Raw genomic sequence first — 25,787 nt, 5'->3', positions numbered from 1 at the left:
AAGATGCTGGGTAAAACAGCTAAAAGTGGCTGGGTAAATGTGTCATAGCTAAAAGTGGCTGGGTAAATGTGTCACAGTTGAAAGTGGCTGGGTATATGTGTCGTAGCTGAAAGTGGCTGGGTAAATGTGAAACAGCTGAAAGTGGTTGGGTAAATGTATAACAGCTGAAAGATGCTGGGTATGAAATGAAATGAAATGAAAAGGGAAATGAATGAAATGGAAATGAAATGTGAAATGTGAACAATGTAAAATGGGAAAGTGTCACTTAAAGTGAAATACAATGCAATGTTAAGTCATGAATATGAATAGATGTGAATAATTAAATAATGATAGAAAGAATGATGTATTATGATATTAAAAGTATGTATGTACATAGAACATGTTACGATTGGGCAAGGCGTACCTTTCTCCTGAGGGCTTGCTGAGTAAGGCGAGTGCACTAGTAGCTACAGATGTAACGTACTAGGGCAGAGGGAACCTACTTGTATGGGCGGGTAGAATTCCCTATCCTTAGGGCCTTTGCTGATAAACTATTGTTGAATGCGTGAGTATAAGATTAATTTATCACTTAAGGGCTTACTAAGTAAGGTGAGTGTCCTGGTATGCTTAAATTGTGACCTTCGGGTTGCCAAATGTATCAGAGCAGAGGGGTGCTACTTGTATGGGCGGGTAATCACCCCTATCCTCGGGCAATCTCGTGGGTTAAACATTCGCATGTGTTTGATTAGGTTCAGAGAATGGTTTTAGAAAATTATGTTAATGATTTGTAAATACTATTAAATGATATGTATAATCTCATGTTGGCCACACACTGCTTTAATATATGGTTTCTTCCCTTACTGAGATGTGTCTCACCAGAATATGAATTCATTTTTTTCAGGATTTCTCAGGATCGAGCTTTGAGAGCTCGAGATTTTATAACATTTTTGGAAGATATAAGAAAAAGGGTATATTTTTATGTTAATTCTGATATATATATATTTTATGTTTTATATCTTAATGTTTTAACTCAGTTATGAAAGGATAGTTGTTAAACATACTGGTATTAGTGGATAATGTTTTGGAGACATGTATATAATTGAATACTGGTGGATGATTAATTTATTTTAGTTGGTAGTTAGAATTAGTAAACTCTGGTATTATGTTATATGGAGATTATGATCATGTTTTTCCGCTGCGTATGTTTTGGAATATGATTTATGAGGATATGATCAGGTATAACGCGTCGGACCCGGGACTAAGGGTTCGGGGCGTTTCATGGACAATACCGTAAGGCATGCTTTATTTTCATTCATGGACGGATTCTCGGGATACAACCAGATCAGAATGGCACCTGAGGACAAGGAAAAAACGACTTTCATCACATTATGGGGGACTTTCTACTATAGGGTCATGCCATTCGGACTAAAAAACACCGGAGCCACTTACTAGAGGGCTATGGTAACCCTCTTTCATGACTTAATGCACAAGGAGGTTGAGGTTTATGTCGACGACATGATCGTTAAGTTGCGAAATGAGAAAGACCATGCGTTAAACTTTAAAAAATTGTTTGAGAGGCTCCGGAAGTGCCAATTGAAGTTAAACCCTAAAAAATGTACCTTCGGTGCTACGTTCGGGAAGCTATTGGGGTTTATAGTAAGTGAGAAAGGGATTGAGGTAGACCCTGAAACGGTTAAGGCCATTTGAGAGATGCCTAGCCCAAAGTTCGAAAAGGAGGTGTGAAGCTTCTTGGGTAGGCTCAACTACATTGCTTGGTTCATATCTTAATTAACCGCCACCTACGAACCCATCTTCAAGTTGCTGAGAAAGAACAACCCAGAAAAGTGGAACGAAGAGTGCCAAGTGGCCTTTGAAAAAGTTAAGGAGTACCTCTTGAACCCCCCAATACTGGTGCCACCAGTACCCGGAAGGCCGTTAATCTTGTACCTGTCGATTTCAGAAAACTCCATAGGTTGCGTGTTGGGCCAGCATGATGAGACAGGGAGAGAAGAAAGGGCCATTTATTACCTTAGCAAGAAGTTCACAAATTATGAGTCTACGTACTTCGATCTGGAAAAAACATGTTGCACTTTGGTATGAACGGTCAGTAGGCTGAGGCAATACACATTGTATTACTCCACCTGGTTGATCTCCAAAATGGACCCAATCAAGTACGTGTTTGAAAAGCCCACAGTAACTGGACGAGTAGCACGATGGCAGATGTTGTTGACGGAGTATGATATTTCTTATGTCACCAGGAAAGTTATGCAGGGTAGTGTCATTGCGGAATACCTGGCTGAAAGGGTCGTGGAGGATTACCAACCTATGTAGTTCGAATTCCCAGACCAAGATATTGACTCCCTAACCCAAGGGGAAGAAGACCTCGAAGAATGGATGATGTTGTTCGATGGGGCAGTCAATGTTTGGGGACATGGAATAGGCGCAGTGCTCATATCACCAGATGGGAAACATTATCCGGTGGTAGCCAAGCTCATCTTCCCTTGTACTAGCAACATAGCCGAATACAAGGCGTGTATACTGGGTTTGTAGACCGCTTTGGATCGGGGTGTCAAGTGACTAACAGTAAGAGGAGACTCGGCCTTTGTCATCCACTAGCTAACTGGAGAATGGGAAACTCGGGATTCCAGGCTGGTATCGTATCGAGAGTACATTCAAAAGATGATAGAAGGGTTTGACAATATCATTTTCTCTCACACGCCAAGAGAGAACAACGTGATGCTTGATGCATTGGCCACACTGTAAGCTTTATTCAAGGTAGAAGAAGGGGTGAAGATCGAAACTATTCAGATAAGAGTACAACCCGAACCTGCCCACTGCACGGTGATAGAGGAGGCCGACGGAAAACTGTGATTTTATGATATCAAAACATACATCCAGAAAAATGAGTATCTCGAAGGGGCAGCCAGTAATGATCGAAGGACTATTAGAAGGTTGGTCATGGGTTTCTTCTCAGATGGCGAAGTTTTGTACAAAAAAAATCATGACATGACCCTCCTACGGTGTGTAAAGGCATAGGAGGCCCGACAAGTCATGTGTGAGGTTCACAAGGGAGTCTGCGGTACCCATGCTGGAGGCCACTCATTGGCATGAAAAATACTTAGGAGCGGGTATTATTGGATGACCATGGAGAAAGATTGTATTGACTACGCTCGAAAGTGCCATAAGTGCCAAGTTTATGGTGATTGGATCCAAGTCCCACCGGCCCCGCTTCATGTTCTCTCCGCACTTTGGCCTTTTTCAGCTTGGGGTATGGATGTGATCGGGACGATAAGACCAAAGGTTAGTAACGGACACCGTTTCATCTTTGTTGCAATCAATTATTTTACTAAATGGGTAAAAGCCACCTCGTACTCCAGTGTCACACAGAATGTGGTAAGTTGTTTCGTAAAAAGAGAGTTGATCTGTCGGTATGAAATCCCTAAAAGAATAATCATGGATAATGCCAAGAACTTGAACAACGTAGTAATGACCAAACTATGCAATCAGTTCAAGGTCAAACACCACAATTCAGCGTCGTATAGACCATACATGAATGGGGCGGTGGAAGCAGTCAACAAAAACATTAAGAACATTTTGGAGAAGATGACAGAAACTTACAGAGATTAGCATGACAAGCTTCCATTCGCCCTGATGGCTTACAGGCCTATAGCTAGAACCTCCACGGGCGCTACTCCCTTCTCTTTGGTATACGGGATGGAGGTAGTGGTCCCTGTAGAAGTTGAGATCCCATCTCCAAGAGTTCTGAAAGAAGTAGAGTTGGCTAAGGTAGAGTGGGTACAATCCCGGTATGACTAGTTAAACTTGATCGAGGAGAAAAGGATGGCCACTATGGCCCATGGATAATTGTACCAAAGAAGGATGATAAGAGCGTTCAACCGAAAAGTGCAGCCTCGACAGTTTCAGGAGGGGGACCTAGTACTGAAAAAGATTTTACCGATTCATATGGACCCTCGCGGCAAGTGGACACCAAACTATAAAGGGCCTTACGTGGTAAAGAAGGCATTCTCAAGAGGCGTCCTATTGTTGGCAAATATGGATGGAACTGACCTATTGCACCCTGTTAACTCTGATGCTGTAAAGAAATATTATGCCTGATGGTTGTATACATCTCCAAAGGAAATTAATGAAAGGATCACGGTGTTATTTCATGTGTTCTCTCTTTGCTCATTGCTTCGATTAAATGACGGATGACCATTTTTGGACCACCAGTTCTCCCTTAAAGAACCCAATGTTTTTAATCACTTGATGAACCTTTTCGAGCTTTAAAATCGAAGCCGTCTTCTTCAAAAACGTCATTTCCAAAAATCAAACCGGGTTGGGGTTTTCAAGGGTTTGGCAAATCATGTGAGACAACAATTGGTTACCAATGGGATGGCAAGCCATCTTTTTCACTACCTAAAAAGAAGATCGAAGAAACCCCTTTGCAAGCCCCTTTAAGCCTAAAAATTCACATTTCTTGACTAACCCGTCAAATGATCACACCTCATGTTAGGGCAGTTTTAAAAGAGAGTTGGTCCCCAAATGGAGTTCTAGCTGAAATAGAATTAAAGAGTCCCCCATAAAAGGGAAAGCAAAAAGAAGAAAATGCGGAAAAAGATAAAAAGAAAAAAGAAAGAAAGAAAAAGAGGACACGCTTGAGATGTGATCTTTGACCAAGGATGACCCCTTTAAGATCAAACAAAGTTTGAGCCTTGTTGTATCCTTTTCTTCTCAAACCAATACCTGAAGGCTACGCTACGGTCTAAATAAAAGTCTTGACCAGATTGGCATACATTGTTGTCTTAAATGATTTGTCAGACTCAATGTTGAGTCTGAACTACGTAATGACTTGATCCTGAAAAGGTACGTAGGCAGCTTGTTCAAAAGGACGAGTTCGGTCAAACTCTTGCAAAAATATCTCACCCAAAATTGGGGCAGAATTTGTTGCCATGGGATGGGTTTTTGAGCCTTGGTTTCCTTATTCTTATGAAAACCTAAATCCCCGAGCCTACGTTTTGTCCCGAGTCTTAAAGACCATCCAGAGATCGAAGCGTGAAGCAAAGCACCAAAATGAGCCTTGAGCAAACAATGGAACTAAGGGCACTATTCAACCTTATAGTACAAAAAGGGCCAGTCTCCTTCTAGTTGAAACTGGGGCAGTTTTTGCAAGAACAAGAGATTTAGTTTTCATAAATTAATGTCGATACCTTTACGAATAGGGAATGCTGTTGTGAAACTTATCTTTTTCCCAAATAAATTTTGAACGTAACAGAACAACTATTTCGCACAGCTTGACGTCTGGATTTAGCACATTAATGACATAAATGCATAATTATTCTCATTGTAAGGAATCCCCCATTTATTGAGGTCAAAAATCAGGAACCCAATACACCAGGAGGGTGTTCAGGCACCAATGGGGAACCTGAAGCATGTCAAACATCAGTAATGAAGGAATACCGGGTCAAATTCGGAGTACTCCTTCAAGTTTTGGGAATCACTGGAAGCGTTAGTGATCAACTATCGGGACAAATTTTGAACAATCCCTGAGTTTTGAAGATCATGGAAAGTACTAACAGCCAGACATTGGGACAGATTTCGAGACCCTTTTAGAATCTGAAATGCAGTAAAGATCAGTAGCCAATGAACGAAACCGGGGCAATTGTTGAGTTCCATTAGGGCGAAGTCGGGTACCTTCATGCCAGACTATAACTTAAAACTGGGGTCAAGATCCGAAATCGAGAAGAAAGGTCATGCATCCTCATACATTTCATGCATGCACTTCACGCATCCTCATGCATTTAGCGAAAGGCATTCCCATTATAGGTAGTGGCATACAGACATATCATGTAATGGGCATCATGTATATATAACAACATGCCCCTGCATTCAAGCATCACAATTTAGTAAATGCATACATATAGCAGTAGAGCACCATTCATTCATACTTTCCTGGTTGAATAAACTTTTGAATAAACCTTTCGCATCCTTGACTGAGCTATTTTTGTCTTGACATCTTTGAAAACTGGGGGCAGCTGACCCCAGGCACACAAAAAGTTACTTGGAAGTTGGGGCAGTTGACCCCTAACACTAGGATAGATTTTGAAACTGGGGTAGCTGACCCCATGCACAGATTGACATACTTTCAAATTGTGGCAGTTGACCCCAGGAATCAATTAAGGCATTGGTTATTGAGTCTCAAAGTGGTAATCTAAAGATAGCCAAGGAACCTAAAAATTTCGTTCCCGATTGATCATCCCTAGTGAAACAATTTTTTAGGACTTAGAACCCTGCATATGAGCTTATTCTTCAAAAAGGAATCTCAACATTTCTTTTCCTATTGATCATCCCCAGACGGACAACTATGTTTCAAAAATAAAAAAAATAAAAAAAAAGAAAAAGAAAAGAAGGGGTAGTCATTTTTCCAACAACGAGATTTCCTACCTAAAAGTTTTGGCTTGGGTCATCAAACCCACCTTGGCTTGGATTATCACATCCATAGCCAACCATCATAGAGGTTTGGGTCATTGTAACCCCATGGCCTAAATTTTTACATCCACATCAAGCCATTCGGAGGATATTATAATCTGGTTCGGTGTACCAGCAATACTCTTGTCCTCATTTAAAAAAAGAAAAAAAAACCACCCAAATTTTATTAATTACCCTCACTTATGGCAGAGGAATACCGTGGTTACAGTTACGGTTCTGGGAGATTACAATAACTAAACCAAAACTCTCCCAAAACCAAATCAAAACTTTTCCAAAAAAAAAAAAGGCGAGGGGGTGGGGGGTTGTACATTTACTCGCTTCGTATGGCAACATAAACACATAACATCACGACTCTTCATGCCTCTCCACTTCCCTTTTCAGGCTGAGAAACGAGAAGTCTGGCCTTTTCCATGCACTATGGTTTTGAGTCGTTTATGCTCCCGCTAGATGTCCTCCCAAATTTTCTCCAACTCAGCTATTTTGGACCCAAGGTCGTTGGAGTAAACAACCACCATTTTTCTCAAATCCTCGACCTCCCATTTCAGCATCTTATTTTCTTCCCTTAAGTACCTCATTTTTTGTTGTTCCTTGTGGTATTTCGTCCGTAAAAGGTAGGGTTCATTCCCGAGGAGGGTCACGGTTTCGTTCTGTTTCTGTAAACGATGGGTTAAGTGAGATGTTGAGGTCATTGCTTGGGCACTGTGATAGAGTGCCTAGTTGACTACGCCATCATCGGACATCGTGGCCAGTACTGTTTCATTCCTTAGCATTTCTTTTTGGAACTGAGGAGAAAGCTGGAAGGAGCCGAGAACATTAGAACAAGATGTTACCTCTGGTGCCACATTCAAATCAGGAACCTGTTTGGAAGATGAAGCCCCTGCCATGAGAAACGGTTCAGAGCTTTGAGAAATTTGAAATGGTTAAGGCGCAGTTGCCGTAACAGAGGGCGGCCAAAAATGGGTTGCAGTCACAAAGTGTGTGACTGATAGGAGGAAGAGAGAGTTGACGGGCATCGAGAAGCTCCCAAGGATTGTGAGCAAGGATAAGCTGTGGGAGTCGTGAAGTCCCCTCAGCTGTTAGTGGAGGATTATGTTCATGAGGCGACAAAAAAATCCCGAGACAGATTTTGAAAGACATGGAGTCGTCGTAATATCTAAACCCGAGAAAAAAGAAAAAAAAAAGAAAAAAGAAAAAAAAAAAAAGGGACGCATTTATTCCTGGGGCCCACTTTAAAAAAACCTAAGGCCAATTGTTTTGCACAAAGTCCAACCATTTAAATAAACCTGGGTCTTTTTAAAGAGAAAGTGGGTCGACCTATTTTAAAAATGACCTAGGGCCTATTTTTTTCTAAAGTGGGCCGGCCCGTTTTAAAACTTAATCCAAACCCAACCATATAAATAAACTCAAGCCTTTTTTTTTTTTAAGGGAAAGTGGGCCGGCCTATTTTAAAAATGACCTGGGCCCTATTTTTTTCATGTAGTGGGCCGGCCCGTTTTAAAACTCAATCCAAGCCCAACCATATAAATAAACCCGGGCCTTATTTTTTTAAAGGGAAAGTGGGCCGACCTATTTTTAAAAATGACCTGGGCCCTATTTTTTCCTGAAGCGGGCCGGCCTGTTTTAAAACTCAATCAAACCCATTTTTTGAAAACAAACTCAGGCCCGATTCACTCAAGCCCATTCTCATAAGTTCCAAAGTCCACGCGTGACCTAGACACATGATAGAGCCCATGTGGCTCGCTAAGGGTCCACTAAATTCACTTAACTCACTCAAGTTGAAGATGTGTTGACTCGTCCTCAACCTCACTAGCCAACTTGAAACCCTAATATCTGAAACCAGAGCCTAACATCAACACCCTTCAGATCATCACAAATATTGCTCGCACCTCCATTCGAATCACACACATACAAGATCTAAAAGGAGAAAATTAACAAAAAAAGAAAAAATCAAATAAAGGGGTAACATGGGGTACTTAGCTTTTTTTTGACTTCCTGGATCTTCTCAAGGGACTCATCGAAATGCCTTCGGCCAATCGGTTGTTCATCATCGTCCAAGCAAACCTTGCTCAGTTTCGAACACACTCGTGTGTTCAGTGGCCCATTGGACAGCCGAGGAATGAGGAGGATGAGAGCTTTACTAATACGAGAGGGAAAAATAGGTGATCTGAGAGTCGGGTTTCGAAGGGGCTCCGTTTGAGAGAGGGTGAGAGAAGAAAGGCTGAAAGAGAAGAACAAAAGAGACCAGGAGAAGAACAGAGAGGGTGAGAGAGGAGAGACTGAAAGAAAAGAACAGAGAGGGTGAGAGAAGAGAGAGAGAGGGCATTTAAGAGAATAAAGCATGGAAAAATGAACAGAACGTGAAAATTGGGTTTAAGTATCTAATGCCCCAGAGCCACAAGATTCAACCACGTGGCATTCCATCATCTGTTTGATCAAAGTAAACACGTGGCACCCTTGCATCCGTCCGTTTCTATTCTCCATCGACAGCCCAGATCTCACCATGTTAGTACTATGGATAGCCGACCGATCCTCGCGGATCAGCAATAGTCAAGATCACCTTGTTTAAAAGGCCATTATGAGTGTCTACACGTTTCTCCACTCGCCAGGTGACACGTGGCAAGTGTGTAGCCCATATCATTAATGCGCATAGAAGCCCGCGAGCCCTCTACACAAGCCGTCAGATTGTCCCTCCATTGGACGGATCAGATTATGCCACGTCAGCATCAAGAGTCCGCGCCCCCTCCTCAACCGCACGATCTGTGTTTTCTAGGAACAGCTTGGGTCGCTCCACGTTAGCAATCTGATTACCACATACTACTCACTGTCCGATGTGTGTTTTTTAGAGACGGTGAGGATCTCTCCACGTCAGTGATCCGAGTGTGCCTCACCTCCACTGTTGAATCCCTCTTTTCCAAGGATGACTTGGATTGAGCCACGTCATTAATCCACACCCGCATACACCCACCAATCGAGCCACCAACACATGGCTCATTTTCCCCAACACACGAAGAGTCCTGCGTGGCCACCCTGATCACTGTTGGTTTTGTGTTCTCCAAGGATGGTCAAGATTGTGCCACGCCTAGATCCGACACATTTGACCAACCACTCGACCACTGACACGTGGCACGCTCCTACACACGGTCATATGCTATGTAGTCTTTTATGAGCCATTCAATCTATTTTTCCCATAGATCATGCCACGTCTTCGATCTGGGTCACCCTCAATCTCCCTTTTTCTAGTCAGCACATAACCTTACTCAGAAGACGACACGTGGTCAGTTTGATGGACCTGGCCTAAATAGTGTCTTTATCTTTGTAGCTGCTTCCCTCAGATAAATAGGAGAGTTCCTACTTTTACCCCAAAACAACAAGATCTATAAAGAGGGGCAGCTGTAGACACCCCAATTTTAACCAGGCCTTTCCGAGGAGACCTTATGTCAAACCTTCCCACATTGTTTGTGGACCCTACACATTTTTGTAGGTCCCACACTACTTGTGGACCCCCACACATCTTTATAGGTCCCACACTGTTTGTGGACCCCCACACATCCTTGTAGGTCCCCCGCTGCTTGTGGACCCCACACATCTTTGTAGGTCCCACGCTGCTTGTGGACCCCCACGCATCTTTGTAGGTCCCACACTGCTTGTGGACCCCCACACACCCTTGTAGGTCCTACGCTGCTTGTGGACCCCATATGTCTCCATTGGGCCCCACATGATTTGTAGGCCCCGTATCTCCCGGTACGCTAGTTCAGATTCCTACATCTGGTGCACATTACCCCTTTTGGTATGCTAATTCGGATTCCTACATCCGATGCACGTTATCACTTTTGGTATGCTAGTTCGGATTCCTACATCCGGTGCACGTTACCCCCTCTGGTACACTAGCTCAGATTCCTACATCCGATGCACGTTACCTTTTTTGGCATGCTTGTGCGTGCTAGCTCGGATTCCTATAACCCTAAAATGGCTCTTGGACCCCACATGGCTTGTGGGCCCCACATATCTCCATTGGGCCACGTATCTCCAAGTACGCTAGCTCAGATTCCTACCTTCGATGTACGTTACCCCCTTTGGTACGCTAACTCGGATCCCTATATCCGGTGCATGCGAGCTCGAGTTCCTATAACCCTCAAACGGCTCGTGGACCCGACATGGCGTGTGGGCCCCACACATCTCCGTTAGGCTCCGTACAGCTTCTAGGACCCTCATATTATTATTATTATTATTATTATTATTATTATTATATATTTAATTTGTCAAATGCAAGCATGCTTTGTTTCCCCCATCATCACTCACCACATGCTTTGTTTCCTCTCATTATCATTCATCCCATGCTATGTTCCCTTCATCATTCTTCACCCCATGCTTTGTTCCCTCATCATCACTCACAACATGTCTTGTTTCCTTCCTTTATCATTCATCCCATGCTATATTCCCTTCATCATTTTTCACCCCAGGCTTTGTTCCCCCCATCATCATTCACCACATGCTTTGTTTCCTCTCTTTTTCATTAATCTCATGTTATATTCCCTTCGTCATTCTTCACCCCATACTTTGTTCCCCCCATCATCACTCATCACATGCTTTGTTCCTCTCATTATCATTTATCTCATGCTATATTTCCTTCATCATTCTTCACCCCATACTTAGTTCCCCCCATCATCACTCACCACATGCTTTGTTCCTCTCTTTATCATTCAACCCATGCTATATTCCCTTCATCATTTTTCACCCCATGCTTTGTTCCCCCCATAATTACTCCCCTATGTCTTCTTTCCCATGTTTGCCTCAAGTTAATTCTATAAATAGCATTCTCATTCCAAGCACAGGGGGGGGGGGGGGAGGTTTTTCTTGATGGTAGGATAAGATTTCGAATATTGAAGTCTTATATGGTGAGTTTGTGAAGTTTTATTTTTTCCTCTTTGTGGATAAGGAGTAAGGTTACGTTTCATTCTCTTAGAAGATCAAGCGGACAACCGATCCTGTTTCCTACTGGGTCGGGTCACCCTATCTGAAGAAAGCGCTCCATAGTGCCTCGAGTTAGAACTCACGAACCACCCTCGGGAAGACGCTGTAGGCTAACCCCTGCAGATTCACAGACAGGAAAGGAAGACCGAAGGAGAGGAAGACGAGAGGTAAAACTAATGGACTTTCTCTTCCTATGTTACATCTTCGCCCCCTTTCCCGAACCGGCTTCTGTCGGTTTATTTGATTTTATTTCGGTTTTTATTTTAAATAACTTTCTTTTAATTCATAAAAAACATTAAAAAAAAAAAAAATTTCATAAAAGACACAAAAATTCAAAACAATTCTAAAAAAAATTCAAAAATTTTTAAGGCTTTGAAACTTGTTTACATTTGAAAATTTTTGAAGAAAATCCAAGAAAGTTTTCAACGTGTTTTGCAAATGTTAGATTTGTTACCTTACATTCAAAATTTTCAAAAATACATTTTAAAGTCATATCTTTAAAACTATGACTTTCATGGTTGCTGCCTCAAATATTGTTGTATTCAGAAGAATATTGAAATACCCCCAAAAATCAATGATCTTGACCAAGACCTTAAACTGGTTTTCCCCCAAATCGGTCAACGTTTGACCGGTTCATCATTCCCGGACCGGTTCACCTCGGTTTTCTCCATTTCACTTGTATACTATCATTATATCCAGAAATTTCACAAAAATCACAAAGTTTTCAAAAATCCCAAAAATATTTTCACATTTTGATTTCAACTGATTTTATTTGTGTTATTTTGAAAGTTTGGGAAAAATCACAAAAATCATTTTCACACTTAGGAAAAATCACAAAAATATCTTTTTAGGCACAGAAAATCATTTCAATCCTGAACAAATTTCTAAATACCCTCGAAATAGTATTTTTTTTCCTACTTAGAAAAACCTATAGATTTCAAAACCCTTGTGAGCGTATTTTGTATCCTATTTTCAATTTTCTTTCCTGATAATTGCAACCAAAGGCATTGACTCTTCAGAGTATTGGATTGCCCCGGTTTTGAGGGAATACCTATGAGATATTTCCATTCTTTTGATTTTTTAAAGGGAGTAGTTTTGAAAAGCTTATCAAGTTTATTTCAGGGATAATTTTTTATTAATCTGGTACCGTTCGTAAGAACGGGCGTGTAAGGGGTGCTAATACCTTCCCCTCGCGTAACCGTACTCCCGAACCCGACTCTGGTGACACAGACCGATTCTACCCCTAAAGGGGTAGCAATCAAGTGTTTTAACCACACTTCAAAAGGTTAGTGGCGACTCCTTCACACATGCTTTCCACGGAAAATCACATTTTCAAAATACACATTCATTTTTCCCAGTTCGCAAGCCGAACCCATTTTTAACCAGAGATTGGTTCTTTGGGCTGGGTCTGGGACGTCACAACATGGAAGGTTCAGCTTAGTTCCTATCTCCGATGCCAATATCTGTATCAATTTGTCGATGGCAGCCTCCAAGCTCCTCCATAACTTCTTCCTGACCAACTCACTGTCAACCCTAAATATTTTGCCTGGATGCGAACAGATCAATCTGTCCTTAGCATCCTATTCTCTTCAATCACTGAACCTGTCTTGCGCCATGTTCTTTCTTCAACCACTGCACATGAATTGTGGAGCTCCCTTGTCTCTCTCTTCACCTCAAAATCCCAAGCTCAATAGTTTCAAGTTCATTTCCAAATTGCTAATCTGACTCGAGGAGAGCTCTCCATCACATACTATTTCTCAAAAGTGTGGGTACTGGCTGACATCCTTGCCTCCACTGGCAATCCCCTTCCTAACAAAGACTTTGTTACATATCTGCTTATCGGACTTGGTTCCACCTATGATTCGTTTGTCACCTCCATCACCACGAGATCTACACCCATCTCCTCTCATGAACTCTTTCAACTTCTCCTTGTTCATGAGAGTTGGCTTGCTCACTTATCCAGATCCATGATCTCTTATGAACCTTCGGTAAATGTAGCAACAACTGGTGGCTGTGACCACCGTGGTTGAAGCTTTTTAAAAGGTGGCAGATCTGGAAGAAATGGCAACACCAAAGGTCGTCCCTTCTCCTCCAACAAAGGAGGCTGCAGCAACAATTACCCCAATCCACCACCATTCTCCTTCTCTCCCTCCCCATCCACTCACCCAACTTGTCAAGTATGTAGTAAACCTGGCCATGTTGCGCTTCATTGCCGCCACCACTTCAACTATTCCTACCAATATGAGGCCCCTCCTTCCCTCTCAGCTAACTTCACAAACGCCTTTACACCATCCCCTTCTCCCCTTGACACCTCTTGGTACCCTGACTCAGCAGCAACCCACACATCACGAACTCCCTTGACAACCTTAATCTGTCCTCCCATCCCTATACCGATGGTGAAAAGGTTCGCGTAGGTGATGGCAATGCTCTCTCCATTCAACACATCGGTGACTCTAACTTCATCACTTCCTCTTCCTCCTTCACTTTAAACAACTTACTTCATGTTCCGTCCATTACAAAAAAATCTTATCTCTATCTATAAATTCTGCTCTGATAACAACTGTTTCTTTGAATTTCACTCTTCTTTCTTCTCTTTGAATGACAAACTAGCCGGGAAGATCCTCCTCACTGGTCCCAACATTAATGGCCTCTACGTGTTTCCACCATCGTCGGCACTCTCGTCTTCTCCCTCCACCCATGTCGGTGAACGAACCTCCCTTGCTCAGTGGCATCATCGTTTAGGTCACCCCTCCCTTCGTCTGGTATCTCGCATTCTACATCAGCATCAGTTACCCTCCAGTCACTCAGACTCATCCTTCTTCTGCTCGGCCAGCCCTCTCTCCAAGATTCATCAGCATCCCTTCTCTCCCAATCAGACCCAGGTCTCAAAGCCTCTTCAGCTCATTTGTGCTGATGTTTGGGGCCTGGCCCCCTGTCTGTCTAGGAATGGCTTCAGTTTCTACCTATCTATCGTAGATCAATGCACTCGTTTTTGCGAGTTCTTTCCCATTAAAAACAAATTTGATGTTTACCATGTTTTCACCACCTTTGTTCCATATGTTGAACGTTTATTTGGTTCCAAATTAATCTCCATTCAGACAGATTGTGGTGGCGAATTTAAATCCCTTACCCCCTATGTCAATCCCTTGGCATTACACATCACTTTTCATGCCCACATACCCATAAAAAAAATGGCCGTATGGAACGCAAACACAGACACATTGTTGAAACAGGTCTGGCCTTATTGGCGCATGCAAAACTATCGTACAAATTTTGGGCCGATGCTTTCGACACTACTGTTTATCTAATAAACCGTCTTCCCTCACCTACCCTAAACAAAAAATCCCCCTACTCCCTTGTTTTTAATAAAGACTCGAACTACAAATTCCTCAAAGTGTTTGGTTGTGAATGTTGGCCCAATCTTCGGGCCTATAACAATCACAAAATGCATTTTCAATCTAAGCCCTGCCTTTTTCTAGGTTACAACCCATCCCACAAAGGCTATAGATGTATGGACCTATCCTCCAACAGGCTCTATATTTCTAGAGATGTTCTATTCAATGAAAACTCATTTCCCCTAGCCCATGTCTCGGCCCAGGCCACTCCTGCACCTACCACCTCACCCGCTGCCCACCTCCCTCTCTTCCCTCCCTTAATTCTCGACCCAGGTCCACCCCCCTCCCTCTCCTGACCTAACCCATTCACCTCTCCTCCCAAACCCCCCTCCCTCCCTCGTGTCCCCCTCTCTCCCACACACATCTCCTAACCCTAATACCCCCTCCCCACACTCACTGCGCCCTACCCAGCACGACCTTATTCCTCCTAGAGCTCCTATCATCACTCGCTCCCACACCTCATCCTCTCGGCCATGTACTTTCACCGATGGTACAATTCCATACCCCCCTCGTCACTGCCTCACCATTGAAACCATCTCTCTCGATGCTCCCCATAGCTTATCCGCAAGTATAGACCATTGCTCTCTTTACCCAGACCAAGTGTGTTCCAATGAGCAAGGTCCTGGATGAAACACAAGTTACCAAAGAAAATAAGGCAACACTGAATAGATTTAGCAAGTTGACTAATTGATATGAGATTAAAACCGAACGATGGAACACAAAGAACATTATATAAGGTGAGGTTTTCATTAATTTTAACAGTCCCAACATGTGTGACTAAGGCTACCTCACCGTTTGGCAAATTCACATGAGAATTCAATGTAGAAATTATAGTGCTGAAACAAGACACCGAATGTACCATATGGTCAGTAGCACCTGTGTCTAGAACCCACTTAGCAGATTCAAAATAGGTTCTATTAACTAGTTTGGCTGAAAAAATGGAATGAGTTAAATTTGGACTGAAAGAAAAATCAGAAACAATACCAGACATGGTTTCAAGGTAATTGTCAGGAGTTTGAGGATAAGATGTAATATCTGACGCATCAATAGTAGCAGTAATACCAACAGATGAACACATATCAATACCTCTTGAAACCAAACTAGTCAATCCATTACCAGTACTCACGTTGGCTGCAAGATGATTTTTACTAGAAATACATCCAACATTGAGGAATGTCAATAATTTCTCACACTAAGTTTTAGAAATAGGACATTGAATCGAAACATTCTCAGGTGCTATTCCAGAATTGTAGATAACCTGATTAGCACTTGGTCTTCCTTTAGGTTTATATCCTGGAGGATAACCATGTAATTTGTAACATTTATCAATTGTATGTCCAAGCATATTGCAGTGAGTGCATAAAAGTCTCTCTCTTTTATTATTTCCTTTGTTCCAAGTAGAATTACCAAAGTTACTTCCCTTCAAATTTGCATACATTGCCACTAAATCAGGCTTTGCAGTGTAAAATCTTCCATGTACTACATTCTTGTGAGAGTCTTCTTAAAGAACCAAAGCATAAATTTTGCTAATCGAAGGAAAAGGCTCTTGCATCAGAATTTGAGTCCTTATATTCTCAAAATTCTCATTCAAACCCATAAAAAATCTTATAGCATAGTCTTGTCATGAGAAACATTTAAAGCTTTGATGGGTCCACATGTACACTCTGGTAATGGCTCTAAATGTTGCAATTGATCCCATAGTTTCTTGAATCTTGTATAGTACTCAGTAATTGTCATCTGGTTTTGAGAAATAGCAGAAATCTCCTTCTGAAGATTGTAAATCTTTGGACCACTACCCTGTGAAAAAAGTTTTTGCAATGCAAGCCACATTTATTTGGCAGTTTGACAGTACATTATGCTACTCGAGACATCAACATGCATGGAATTGATCATCCATGAAATCACCATTGCGTTGCAACTTAACCAATCTTCATAAAGAGGAGATTCTGGACTTGGCTCAGCAATTTTGCCATTAATGAAACCTATCTTCCTCTTTGCAGTGAGAGCTAATATCATAGCCCTTGACCAAGAATGATAATTCTTCATTCCAAGCAATGGTTGTGTAACCAAGATATTACCTAGATTTTCATTTGAATTGAGAAAATATAGATTTGAAGAACTAGTCTCAGTGGTCGGTGGAGTAATACAATTTGTTGGATCATTTGATTCGGAGGATGCCATGAATAATGCTCCAGAGTTTGATTGAAAATTCAAGCAGAAAAATGAAAAGTAAATTGGTTAGGAAATCATTGATTCTAAGCTAGCCCAAACTCTAAATCGAAGCTCTGATACCATGTAAAAAACTGAATACTCACTCTGATTTTATTGAATGAATCAAGAAGAGAATTAGAAATTACAATCAAGAAGAGAACCAAGAAGAGAACTAGAAAAATTACAATAATGTAGACTGAAATTCATACCAGCATAATATATACACAAGCTGGTAAAAATAAAACAGAAAACAAAACAGATTCCCATTCCTTTTGGAGGGAAAAATAGTTACAAGATTAATTTACAGCTACCCATGGTTACAAGGATTATATCACAGTCTCATCTCCTCAAGCCACGTATTAGCAAAAAATTCATCACTGATATTCTGTTCTTGTATCACATTTTTTTCTTTCTCTGCACTGATATCTCCAGCATCTTTCACTGTACTGATATCTCCAGCATCAGTTTTCAACTTGTCAAATTTAACATAAGGCTTAAACTTAAAATTGACAAATGAGGAAAAGACTAAAATTCTAATATTTATTTGTAAAATTAAGAGTTATTGAAGTCAAGATGACTTTATAGAGAGAGCAGATCCCAGCGTAGAAAGTCATAGAAAGAATAGAAACAGAGCCAAAAGTTTTGACTGTCTTTTCTTTTGTTTCCTTGCTGGGAGGGATACAAAAAGTACAAATTTGTTGAAACTAATACCCAGGAAGATTCAGAGATAGCATAAGCAGCTAGAATTATTGGTCGACTATGTCTGCAATTTCTCAAGAAAAAGGAAATGATTAGGTTGGTTAAATTTGTTCTTAGCTTGAATATTGCAATTTGGTTATGCCTTTCTTTTGTAATGATCCAATAGACTCTATTCTGCTTTGGCATTTTCACAGAGAAAGGCATATTTGGATCTTTTTTATTAGAATCCACTGCTTTCTCCTTTGTTGATTTGGTATTGAAACAAACATAGCAATATTTCAGTCTAAACACTTGAAACAAAGCATCTACACCCAAGTTACAAAAGATTTAATAGGAATTAGGAAAGAAAGTGATGATATTCCATCCAAGTTTGGTGTATAGATGTTGCATGTTCTTTTTAGCCGAATGGGTTAGCTATTATTCCGAAGGTAGTGAATGGAGATGGTGGTGCCTCTTGGAGGAGAAGGTCCGACCTCTCCTCGATGATGGTTTCCTGCCTAGTTGTTGGAGAGTAGTTTTGGCATAGAGTTTTTGCCACAGCGATGATGCTCTATCTTTGTACTTCAACACCAAACAAAACAGTAATCTATAGAATATCAATAAGCAAATCACAGCAGTTAAGTCCCACCACTTGGAATGATCCAGCCGAACCCCAAACATCGTCTGGATGATCATCTCGCCCTTCATCTTGGGGTCTCCCGGCTGCCGAGACTCAAAATTAAGCCCTATCATGTCATTCTTGTAGTGCCCCTGTATCACAAAATATAAACATAACATCACATTCTAACCATTACAAGTTACTTCTTGTTACAATTTACATGTGAATGTTAACTAGGCATCTAAATTTGTAAGGGAAAGAAGAAGTCAGGTTCTGTCATTGACCAATTTTGTTTTGAGGATTGGAACCATACCTGTAATCCCCATGATGCAAAACTGATATAGGATACTGGATAGTGCCAAAATAACTTAGGCAAATCAGGTAAGGGTCGGGAAATGTTAGATGCCATCAGCAAAATACCCTGCATTGATCCACAAGCATACGTTAGAGATGAAAGATTGTTTTATTTTGCTAGCTGAAACTATAATTCAGTCCAAAGTTGAAAATCCCCAAGAAGCTCGATGAGAATATATCCTGCTTACAATTACACCAACTCCAGTTCCTATGCCCATCAGCAAATTGGGTACCAGTGATGCAGTGACCATCATACAACTCTCCACAACAGCGATGCAGCAAAGGAGATTAATGCAGAAGAAGGCGAGGTGGGAGAACCCCGGATGAAATTTCACCATGTAGTGGAGTATGGTTCCCGAGGAAAGCGAAATAATAAACAGAAAAGGGAACGATGAGAGCAAGTTTGACAGAACAAACACAGCCTCTCCGTAATGTCCATTGAACCTTTCGCGATGAGAAACCTGCAAATTTTTTCAATTTGGGGGGAAACATGTTGCTTATCAGCTCAGCTCAGGAAACAAACAGCATCCTATATCAACTTATGTACGAATATATACCTTCATTTCTTCAATGAAGGAAGGCAAGCCAGCTATAGACAAGCAAAGCATGAAGCCATAAATGAACCCATCAAGACTTCCTCTTGCCACAATCTCCCAGTAGGTTCGCCCAATGTCGTAAAAGATGGTTCCAAGGCTAGCTGATACACAGATGTAAAACAAGAACCGTAACCAGTAGTACCCCAAATCTCTGTACATGTTCAAGGAAGATCTGTGAGTCAGCGTGCAAAGCTGTTTCCACCAGCAGGCATCACTCCCATTATTTGATTTGGCTAGAACAAGTTCTTCCTGCAAAATTAAGAACTTCTTAGTTGAAGTTTGTGACACTCAAAACACAATTAGCACACATGCCCCGATTGAGCCCATTAGAGTTTTGGAACTGCATACTATGAGTTTTGCTTCCTGTATCCTTCTTCTTGTATTTATTGAATATTCAGAGCATCTGTATTTCTGAACAAGCATCGCTCTGATCTCTGTCGTTGTTAAGTTCTTCAGGGGATCAGATGCTGCTTCAAGACCCTTTAAAAGAACAATACAAGCTCAAAACCAGTGAGAAGTAACAGGAATACCGCATAATCAATTTTTAAAAATTTCAGACAATGATTTACATACACAAGCTCTTTGAGATTGCATTAGAGTTGCATTTATAACGTCAAAATCTGAAGAAATGCAGCGTAGGAAGTGATCAGCAGGGTTTTTTCTTGTGGGGCAAGGGAATCCAGCATCAGCAAAGAACTACATCACAAAGAAAATTTAATTAGACTGCTCTTTCAAACACTGGCAATATCTTTGCTGGCAGAGAAAAGGAAAGGAAAAGAAGTACAAAAAAAATTCAAGCAGAAAATCTTTTCTGCGTGATTCAGTGCGCTAAAGAAAAGAAACCAAGCGAATTTTCTCACTCCAAAACTTTCCCCACCAAAATTAGGGTAAAATAGATGAAAAAAACACTTGCCCACAAACATTTTCTTCCATTTAATTTCTTTCTGCTCAATCAAAGAACAAAGGAAACCAAAAGCCCATTTCTTTTCTTCCCTTTTCCTAGCAGAAGGGTCTGCAGGGACCTGTCTTAATTAACATTGTGTATGGGAACATAGAATGGCAGCTTTAGGTTTGAAATTAACGCTGCATTTGGGAGCGTAGATTCTGGGCTTTGGATTTCAGTTCGTGTGCATTTGGCACATAAATCCAAATCTAAAACGTATCCCAAACACAAGCAAAGTTTTAAGGAAACCCAGCACAAATTTATATTGTGTTTTACTGCACAATTTCAAATCTAAGTCTTAAAATCCATGTATCCAATTTCAACACGAGTTTTTCTCCAACAAGTTTTACCTTGACAGCCATCTTAGCTTCTCCAAAATAAACAGCTTCCCCACCAGAGAGTAGGAACAAATCATCAAACAGGTTGAACAACTCACTGCTTGGCTGGTGAACTGAGCAAACCACAATCTTCCCGTCGCTGGCAATGTTCTTCAGAGCTTTAATCACGTAGAAGGCCGAAGCACTGTCGAGTGAACTGGTTGGCTCATCGAGAAACAAAACATGGGGAGCCGTCAGGATCTCAAGGCCAATGCTGAGCCTCTTCTTCTCACCGCTGCTTATGCCTCTCAAATGCCAGTTCCCTATCTTCTTCTCTGCGCAATCTTCAAGACCCATGTCTGTAATTGTCATCTCCACCACCCCATTGATCTCTTCCTTGCTCATTTTAGTGGGAAGGCGCAAATGAGCAGAGTAAGCGATTGTTTCTCTCACTGTGAGAGTTCCCAAGAACGCATCCTCTTGGGTGACATAAGACTGAAAATTTCAGAAACACAAAAAAAAAAAAAAAACCCAATCCTGAATTAATAACAACATAATTTACATAATGGGAAAGGTCATTTCTAATATCTCCAATGTAGATGTTTGAATCCAAGATTTCCAATATTGAGGTCCTTTGAGCAGCATATGGTCAAATTGTTCGGAGCATGGTTGGTGGATATACGTGAAAAACAGGAGAAATAATTTTTTTTTTTTAATATTAGTTATTTCAATAACTATTTGATGATTTTAGAAATTGATGCTTTGTCTTTTTGCTCTCATTTTAGAAATTGATGCAAGTTTCTCTCTAAAATAGACAAAAGGAGAAAAAAAAGGTCACATTTGTTAACTACATTTTCATTTTCTTTTGTGAGGATGACTGAATATGGGGTGAAGCCAATTCATGGTGATGATACTAATTTAAATAGATTTTGGATTTTTAATTTGAATGCAAATGGATTTGTAAAAATTTCAATAGAATTTTATACTACATCTTATCCAAATTCAACACAATCTTAAATTCAAGAATCCTCCAGACATTGGACAAGGAATTATTAAGTTAGGCCGTCTAACTACGTCACAATCTTAAGATTTGAACGATTTTAATTGAAAATTATTGTTTAGGTCAAAGTTTCTTAAATTAACTCCCATTTCAAATCTTGATTGTTTGTTTAAAATATGATGCAATCATGTGATATTGCTCTAATAATTCTTCTCTTCATCCTTGTATTATCTCACTGCCAATCATCACATATTCTCCAAGCAAACAAAGTCCCATGATCACAATCAAAGTGGCATTTGTGCCAAAATGCATGCATACAAGCTGAAGCTTAAGGCTTCAGTAAAGCTTCCCAAAAAATAAAATCTCAACACTATCACAAGATGTGTTTAGGGTTCACTCCTAGGTATGGAGTCCATTTGGCATGCTATATTTTTCAAAAAATTATATAGGAGACCCATCCCTCTAAATTGTCAATGTACAAGTAAGTTCCGCTTCTTATACATTCAATATTTAATAAATATGAAAACGACTGTCACATGTTTCATACTTAAAAAACGGGTACATGAACATGTGATGGGTAAATCCCGGTATAATTTCTCATATTTTTCAAAAATTTTATTTTTGGAAAGCTTATCATTTGCCAAGAGTTGGTATGCTTACAATATTGCCGCTGTTGGTGCTCCTCCTTTTCCCGTTTAATAGAACATCCCCACTCATTATAAGGTTTGCAGACAGCCTACCTATTGTCAAGAAAATAAAAAATTTGATGAGAATATTGTTTAATAGAATAAAGGTGAATGCATAAATAGCTTGCACAAACTATTGATAATCCTGCTAATTAATTCTATTTAAATCCTTCTTCATTTCTAGCATAGATCAGTAGGACTAGTTCATGTGGATATAATTATCTCCAAATATTGGATTACAATACCTAACTTTATTTTATGAAATATTAGATATTTCATAAATATTAAATATTAATATATTATTTTTATTTTGTTATTATTTGAGTATCTATATTCTTATATATTTTGTATTTTATATTTTAATTAAATATAAAATATAGTATTATTAAATAAAAAAATTATATTGTTGCATATAAAATATAGTATTATTTTATTATAAGCGGTTCCCCAACTCAGCTCAACAAACATCATGCAATAGTCCAATATTAAAAAGAATTCAATGTCTTTTATCTCTCTTATCTCTTTATTTTTTTCTCTCTCACTTTCTTCTCCATTTAGTCTCTTTCCTCCATCTCTTCTTAATTACATCTCCTAATTTAAGTCTTTTCACCTTCCTTTTTTTCTTTCTCATATGGTTTCTATGATTTTTATTATTACGATCCTTACACTTTTTATGACAGTTGGTATAACAACTTCATTCACAAATAATCCACCATTTACCCATTAATTAAATCTACATCATCACTTAAAAGGTGTGTGATTTTTTATCAAACATCTTTTTAACACTCCACACGAGACCCTTTATGTCATCTGCTACTAGAAGAGTAAGGTAAAGCTATTATGTTAAGGAAGCTAATCAAACTTACCAATGTTGACTTAATGATGATTCAACAACAATTGACTATAGAAAGTATTATAGTGATTACTCACACTTCTCACAAGGTGACAATCATGATGAAATAATCATGAGCGATCTACAAACTAAGATAAGATATTGGACGGTGAGCATGCGAAGAGATATATTTGAAAATTCAAAATTCATAATATAGAAACATCTATGAAAGCCTTTGCTACCATTCGCTCACGGTTCTCATATGAACATGATCAAACCATCGCCTCTAGCTGCAATGATGGATTTGACCAACATATTCTTTTACAAGGAGACTAGAGGAAACCCCCCATTTACCCCACAATCATCACATGGTCACGTTGTTCATGATGACTTCAACCAAATTCAACAGCATGGAAGATCGAGTCCACGATTAACCAACATCATGAAGAGTCTGTAATGGCCAATGACAACATGGAGAAAAAGGATTCTTATTCGGTTAAATGAGAAGAATATTGTAACACGTTTTTGGCCAAGGACTTAAAATGTAGCAATGGTGAAGGTCAAGATAATCTCGTGGAAGAAGTAAGCATAAGCTCAATCTAGAGGTTGGCGAATTTATTTGCAAAAGCTTTGAGCCAAGTGAGGACCATCCCTTGGCCTTACTTAAATTCGATATCGGGTGATCATCTTTCATCCTCCACTATTAGTCAGTCAAAACTTGTTTCAGGTTCAATATTTTAGAAATATAGCATACAGATAACTTCATCGATCACTACTCGATCTAGGAAGAGTTTGACTAAAATGTAAAAATAAATAAATAAATATGCTTACTCGTTAGAAATAATAAGTGTCACTTAGTGGAACAGTACTTAATTAGAAAATAGTCATAATTATTTGATCTCATTATTTTTCTGGAAGCTTATACGAAAATCATTAAGAGAAGTGTACGAGGAGCATTTCGATCCTAAGCTAATCTTGTATACATGAGATAGATTATTTCGAGGAAAGGAAAATTATTCGCAAATAAATTGTTGAAGTGAAATGTATAACAAGCATCTCTTAGGCTATGGCGGAAAATGTTTAAGGCGAGTTACCTTTTACCAACGCCAATAAAATTAAAAATTAGGTAATAAGCACACAAACAATATTTGAAGTGACCTATCACCTTTATATATAATTGGTTAGTTTTAACTTGGTGTTTCAAACTTTGAATGCTTTAGTTGCCGCATATATCATAGGACTTTTCACTTCAAAATCACATCTTGAGAGAGAGAGAGAGAGAGAGAGAGAGATGGAGGGTTCATAATTAGAAGTCTTGAAATTAAATATTTAGAAGGTGAAAAGGATCATGAGATGTAAGATGACCGTTATAGAGGATGGCTATACTGCCATTGAGTTCAGAGAGAGAGAGAGGGATACCAGACAAGGAGTCGAGGAGGGTGGACTTGCCGGAGCCGGAAGGACCCATGATCGCAACGATTCGACCCGGCTCCGCGTACCCGGTGAGCCCATTCAGCAGCTTCTTATTCCTGGCGGGGGAGTTCTTGATAACATTGGTGGTGGGCAGCACCACGGTGACATCTTCCCACGCCAAATATATACTGCTACAGTACTGATCGCCATCTCCTCCTCCTGCTTTCACAGACGCCATCTCCCCAAAGCACTCAATTGATCTATTACTCATCTGCAACCTATCTAGCTAGCTAGCTGCTCTGCATTTTCCTAATTAGGATAAATTATCATGTGACCACTAACATGTCCATGTTTATATACAAAATAAATAAATACATAAATAAAACAGATGGAGCTGGAGGTGTGTGTGAACACACACTGGGCCATGGTTCCTAATGTATCATATCATTTAGAGTCCCACTGTTTTATATATATATATATATAAAAGAATGTATTCAAAATTTTTTGAACTCTTAAATAATTTTATGGGGATAACGGGATCATCTCTATATCTTTTTTCCGTCAAATACTAAAATATTATCTCAAATGAAAAATTGTAACCCTCAAAATTCGAATTTTCATATTTTAACTAGTTAGGAGGAAGTTGAGTTTACCACTTGGTGTCATTCTTGATCGGTTATATATGAGAGAGAGAGAGAGAGAGAGAGAGAGAGAGAGAGAGAGAATTTTTTTTCTTTTTCTTTTTATAACCCGAGAACTCTAACCACCATCGTGCGACTTTAAACACTATGGTGCAGCATCAAATCCGAGGAAGCGAAACTCATCCGCCCATTGACGCACCCATGATAATTTATTAGAGTAATGTGTTGAAATCCCGAGTATCCTTAAGTATATTAAGTAAATTAAGAAAATAGATAAATATAAAAGATTGTATATTATTAAGAGTGATTCTGTAGGAAAATTGTTGTTTCCATATTTAGAAGATTCTATTATATATTATAAATTTGGATGTACTAAGGTTGAATTCAAAAAATAGAGAAGTTTCATTCCGTTTTCATTACGCCAAGGAAGAATTTAATTCGTAAGGGTCATCAAAATCATTAGTAGCCCTTTGTCACTTGTGGGCGTGGAAAGGGATGGGATGGGCAAAGCTGACAAGCAGCAATGAAAGATGATGGGGAGCATGCAATACGATGCTAGCTAGTAGGTGCACCCATTAATGTCTCTGCACATATCTGCATGTCTACCCGTAACCCGCTTGCATGGCGGAAGACCTAACCCCACCAACTTTCACTTCACTTCAATGA

General features: G+C 40.0%; 1 protein-coding gene across 1 annotated transcript; it reads right to left on the bottom strand.

Moving 5' to 3' along the window:
* Positions 1-17,926: 17,926 nt before the first annotated feature.
* LOC131167471 (ABC transporter G family member 15-like) lies at positions 17,927-24,718 on the bottom strand. Its single transcript, XM_058126273.1, has 9 exons — positions 24,487-24,718; positions 22,210-22,289; positions 20,583-21,044; positions 19,863-19,985; positions 19,638-19,769; positions 19,251-19,538; positions 18,882-19,154; positions 18,653-18,760; positions 17,927-18,491 (listed from the first exon to the last, which is right to left on the bottom strand). Exons 1-9 carry the CDS (start codon positions 24,716-24,718, stop codon positions 18,159-18,161), a joined length of 2,031 nt encoding a protein of 676 aa, XP_057982256.1. The 3' UTR covers positions 17,927-18,158.
* Between the last annotated feature and the right edge of the window lie 1,069 nt (positions 24,719-25,787).

The sequence above is a fragment of the Malania oleifera genome, chromosome 11, assembly GCF_029873635.1.
Source record: "Malania oleifera isolate guangnan ecotype guangnan chromosome 11, ASM2987363v1, whole genome shotgun sequence".
Taxonomy (NCBI): Eukaryota; Viridiplantae; Streptophyta; class Magnoliopsida; order Santalales; family Ximeniaceae; genus Malania; species Malania oleifera.
The sequence above is the reverse complement of the archived record's forward strand: the minus strand, read 5'-3'. Positions and strand labels throughout refer to the sequence as shown.

Coding starts and splice junctions, on each gene's coding strand:
- LOC131167471 (XM_058126273.1), bottom strand. CDS start 24,718: ATGGCGTCTGTGAAAGCAGGAGGAGGAGATGGCGATCAGTACTGTAGC. Junction 19,155..19,250: donor CCTTCATTGAAGAAATGAAG/GTATATATTCGT, acceptor AAAAATTTGCAG/GTTTCTCATCGCGAAAGGTT. Junction 18,761..18,881: donor GAACTGGAGTTGGTGTAATT/GTAAGCAGGATA, acceptor GGATCAATGCAG/GGTATTTTGCTGATGGCATC.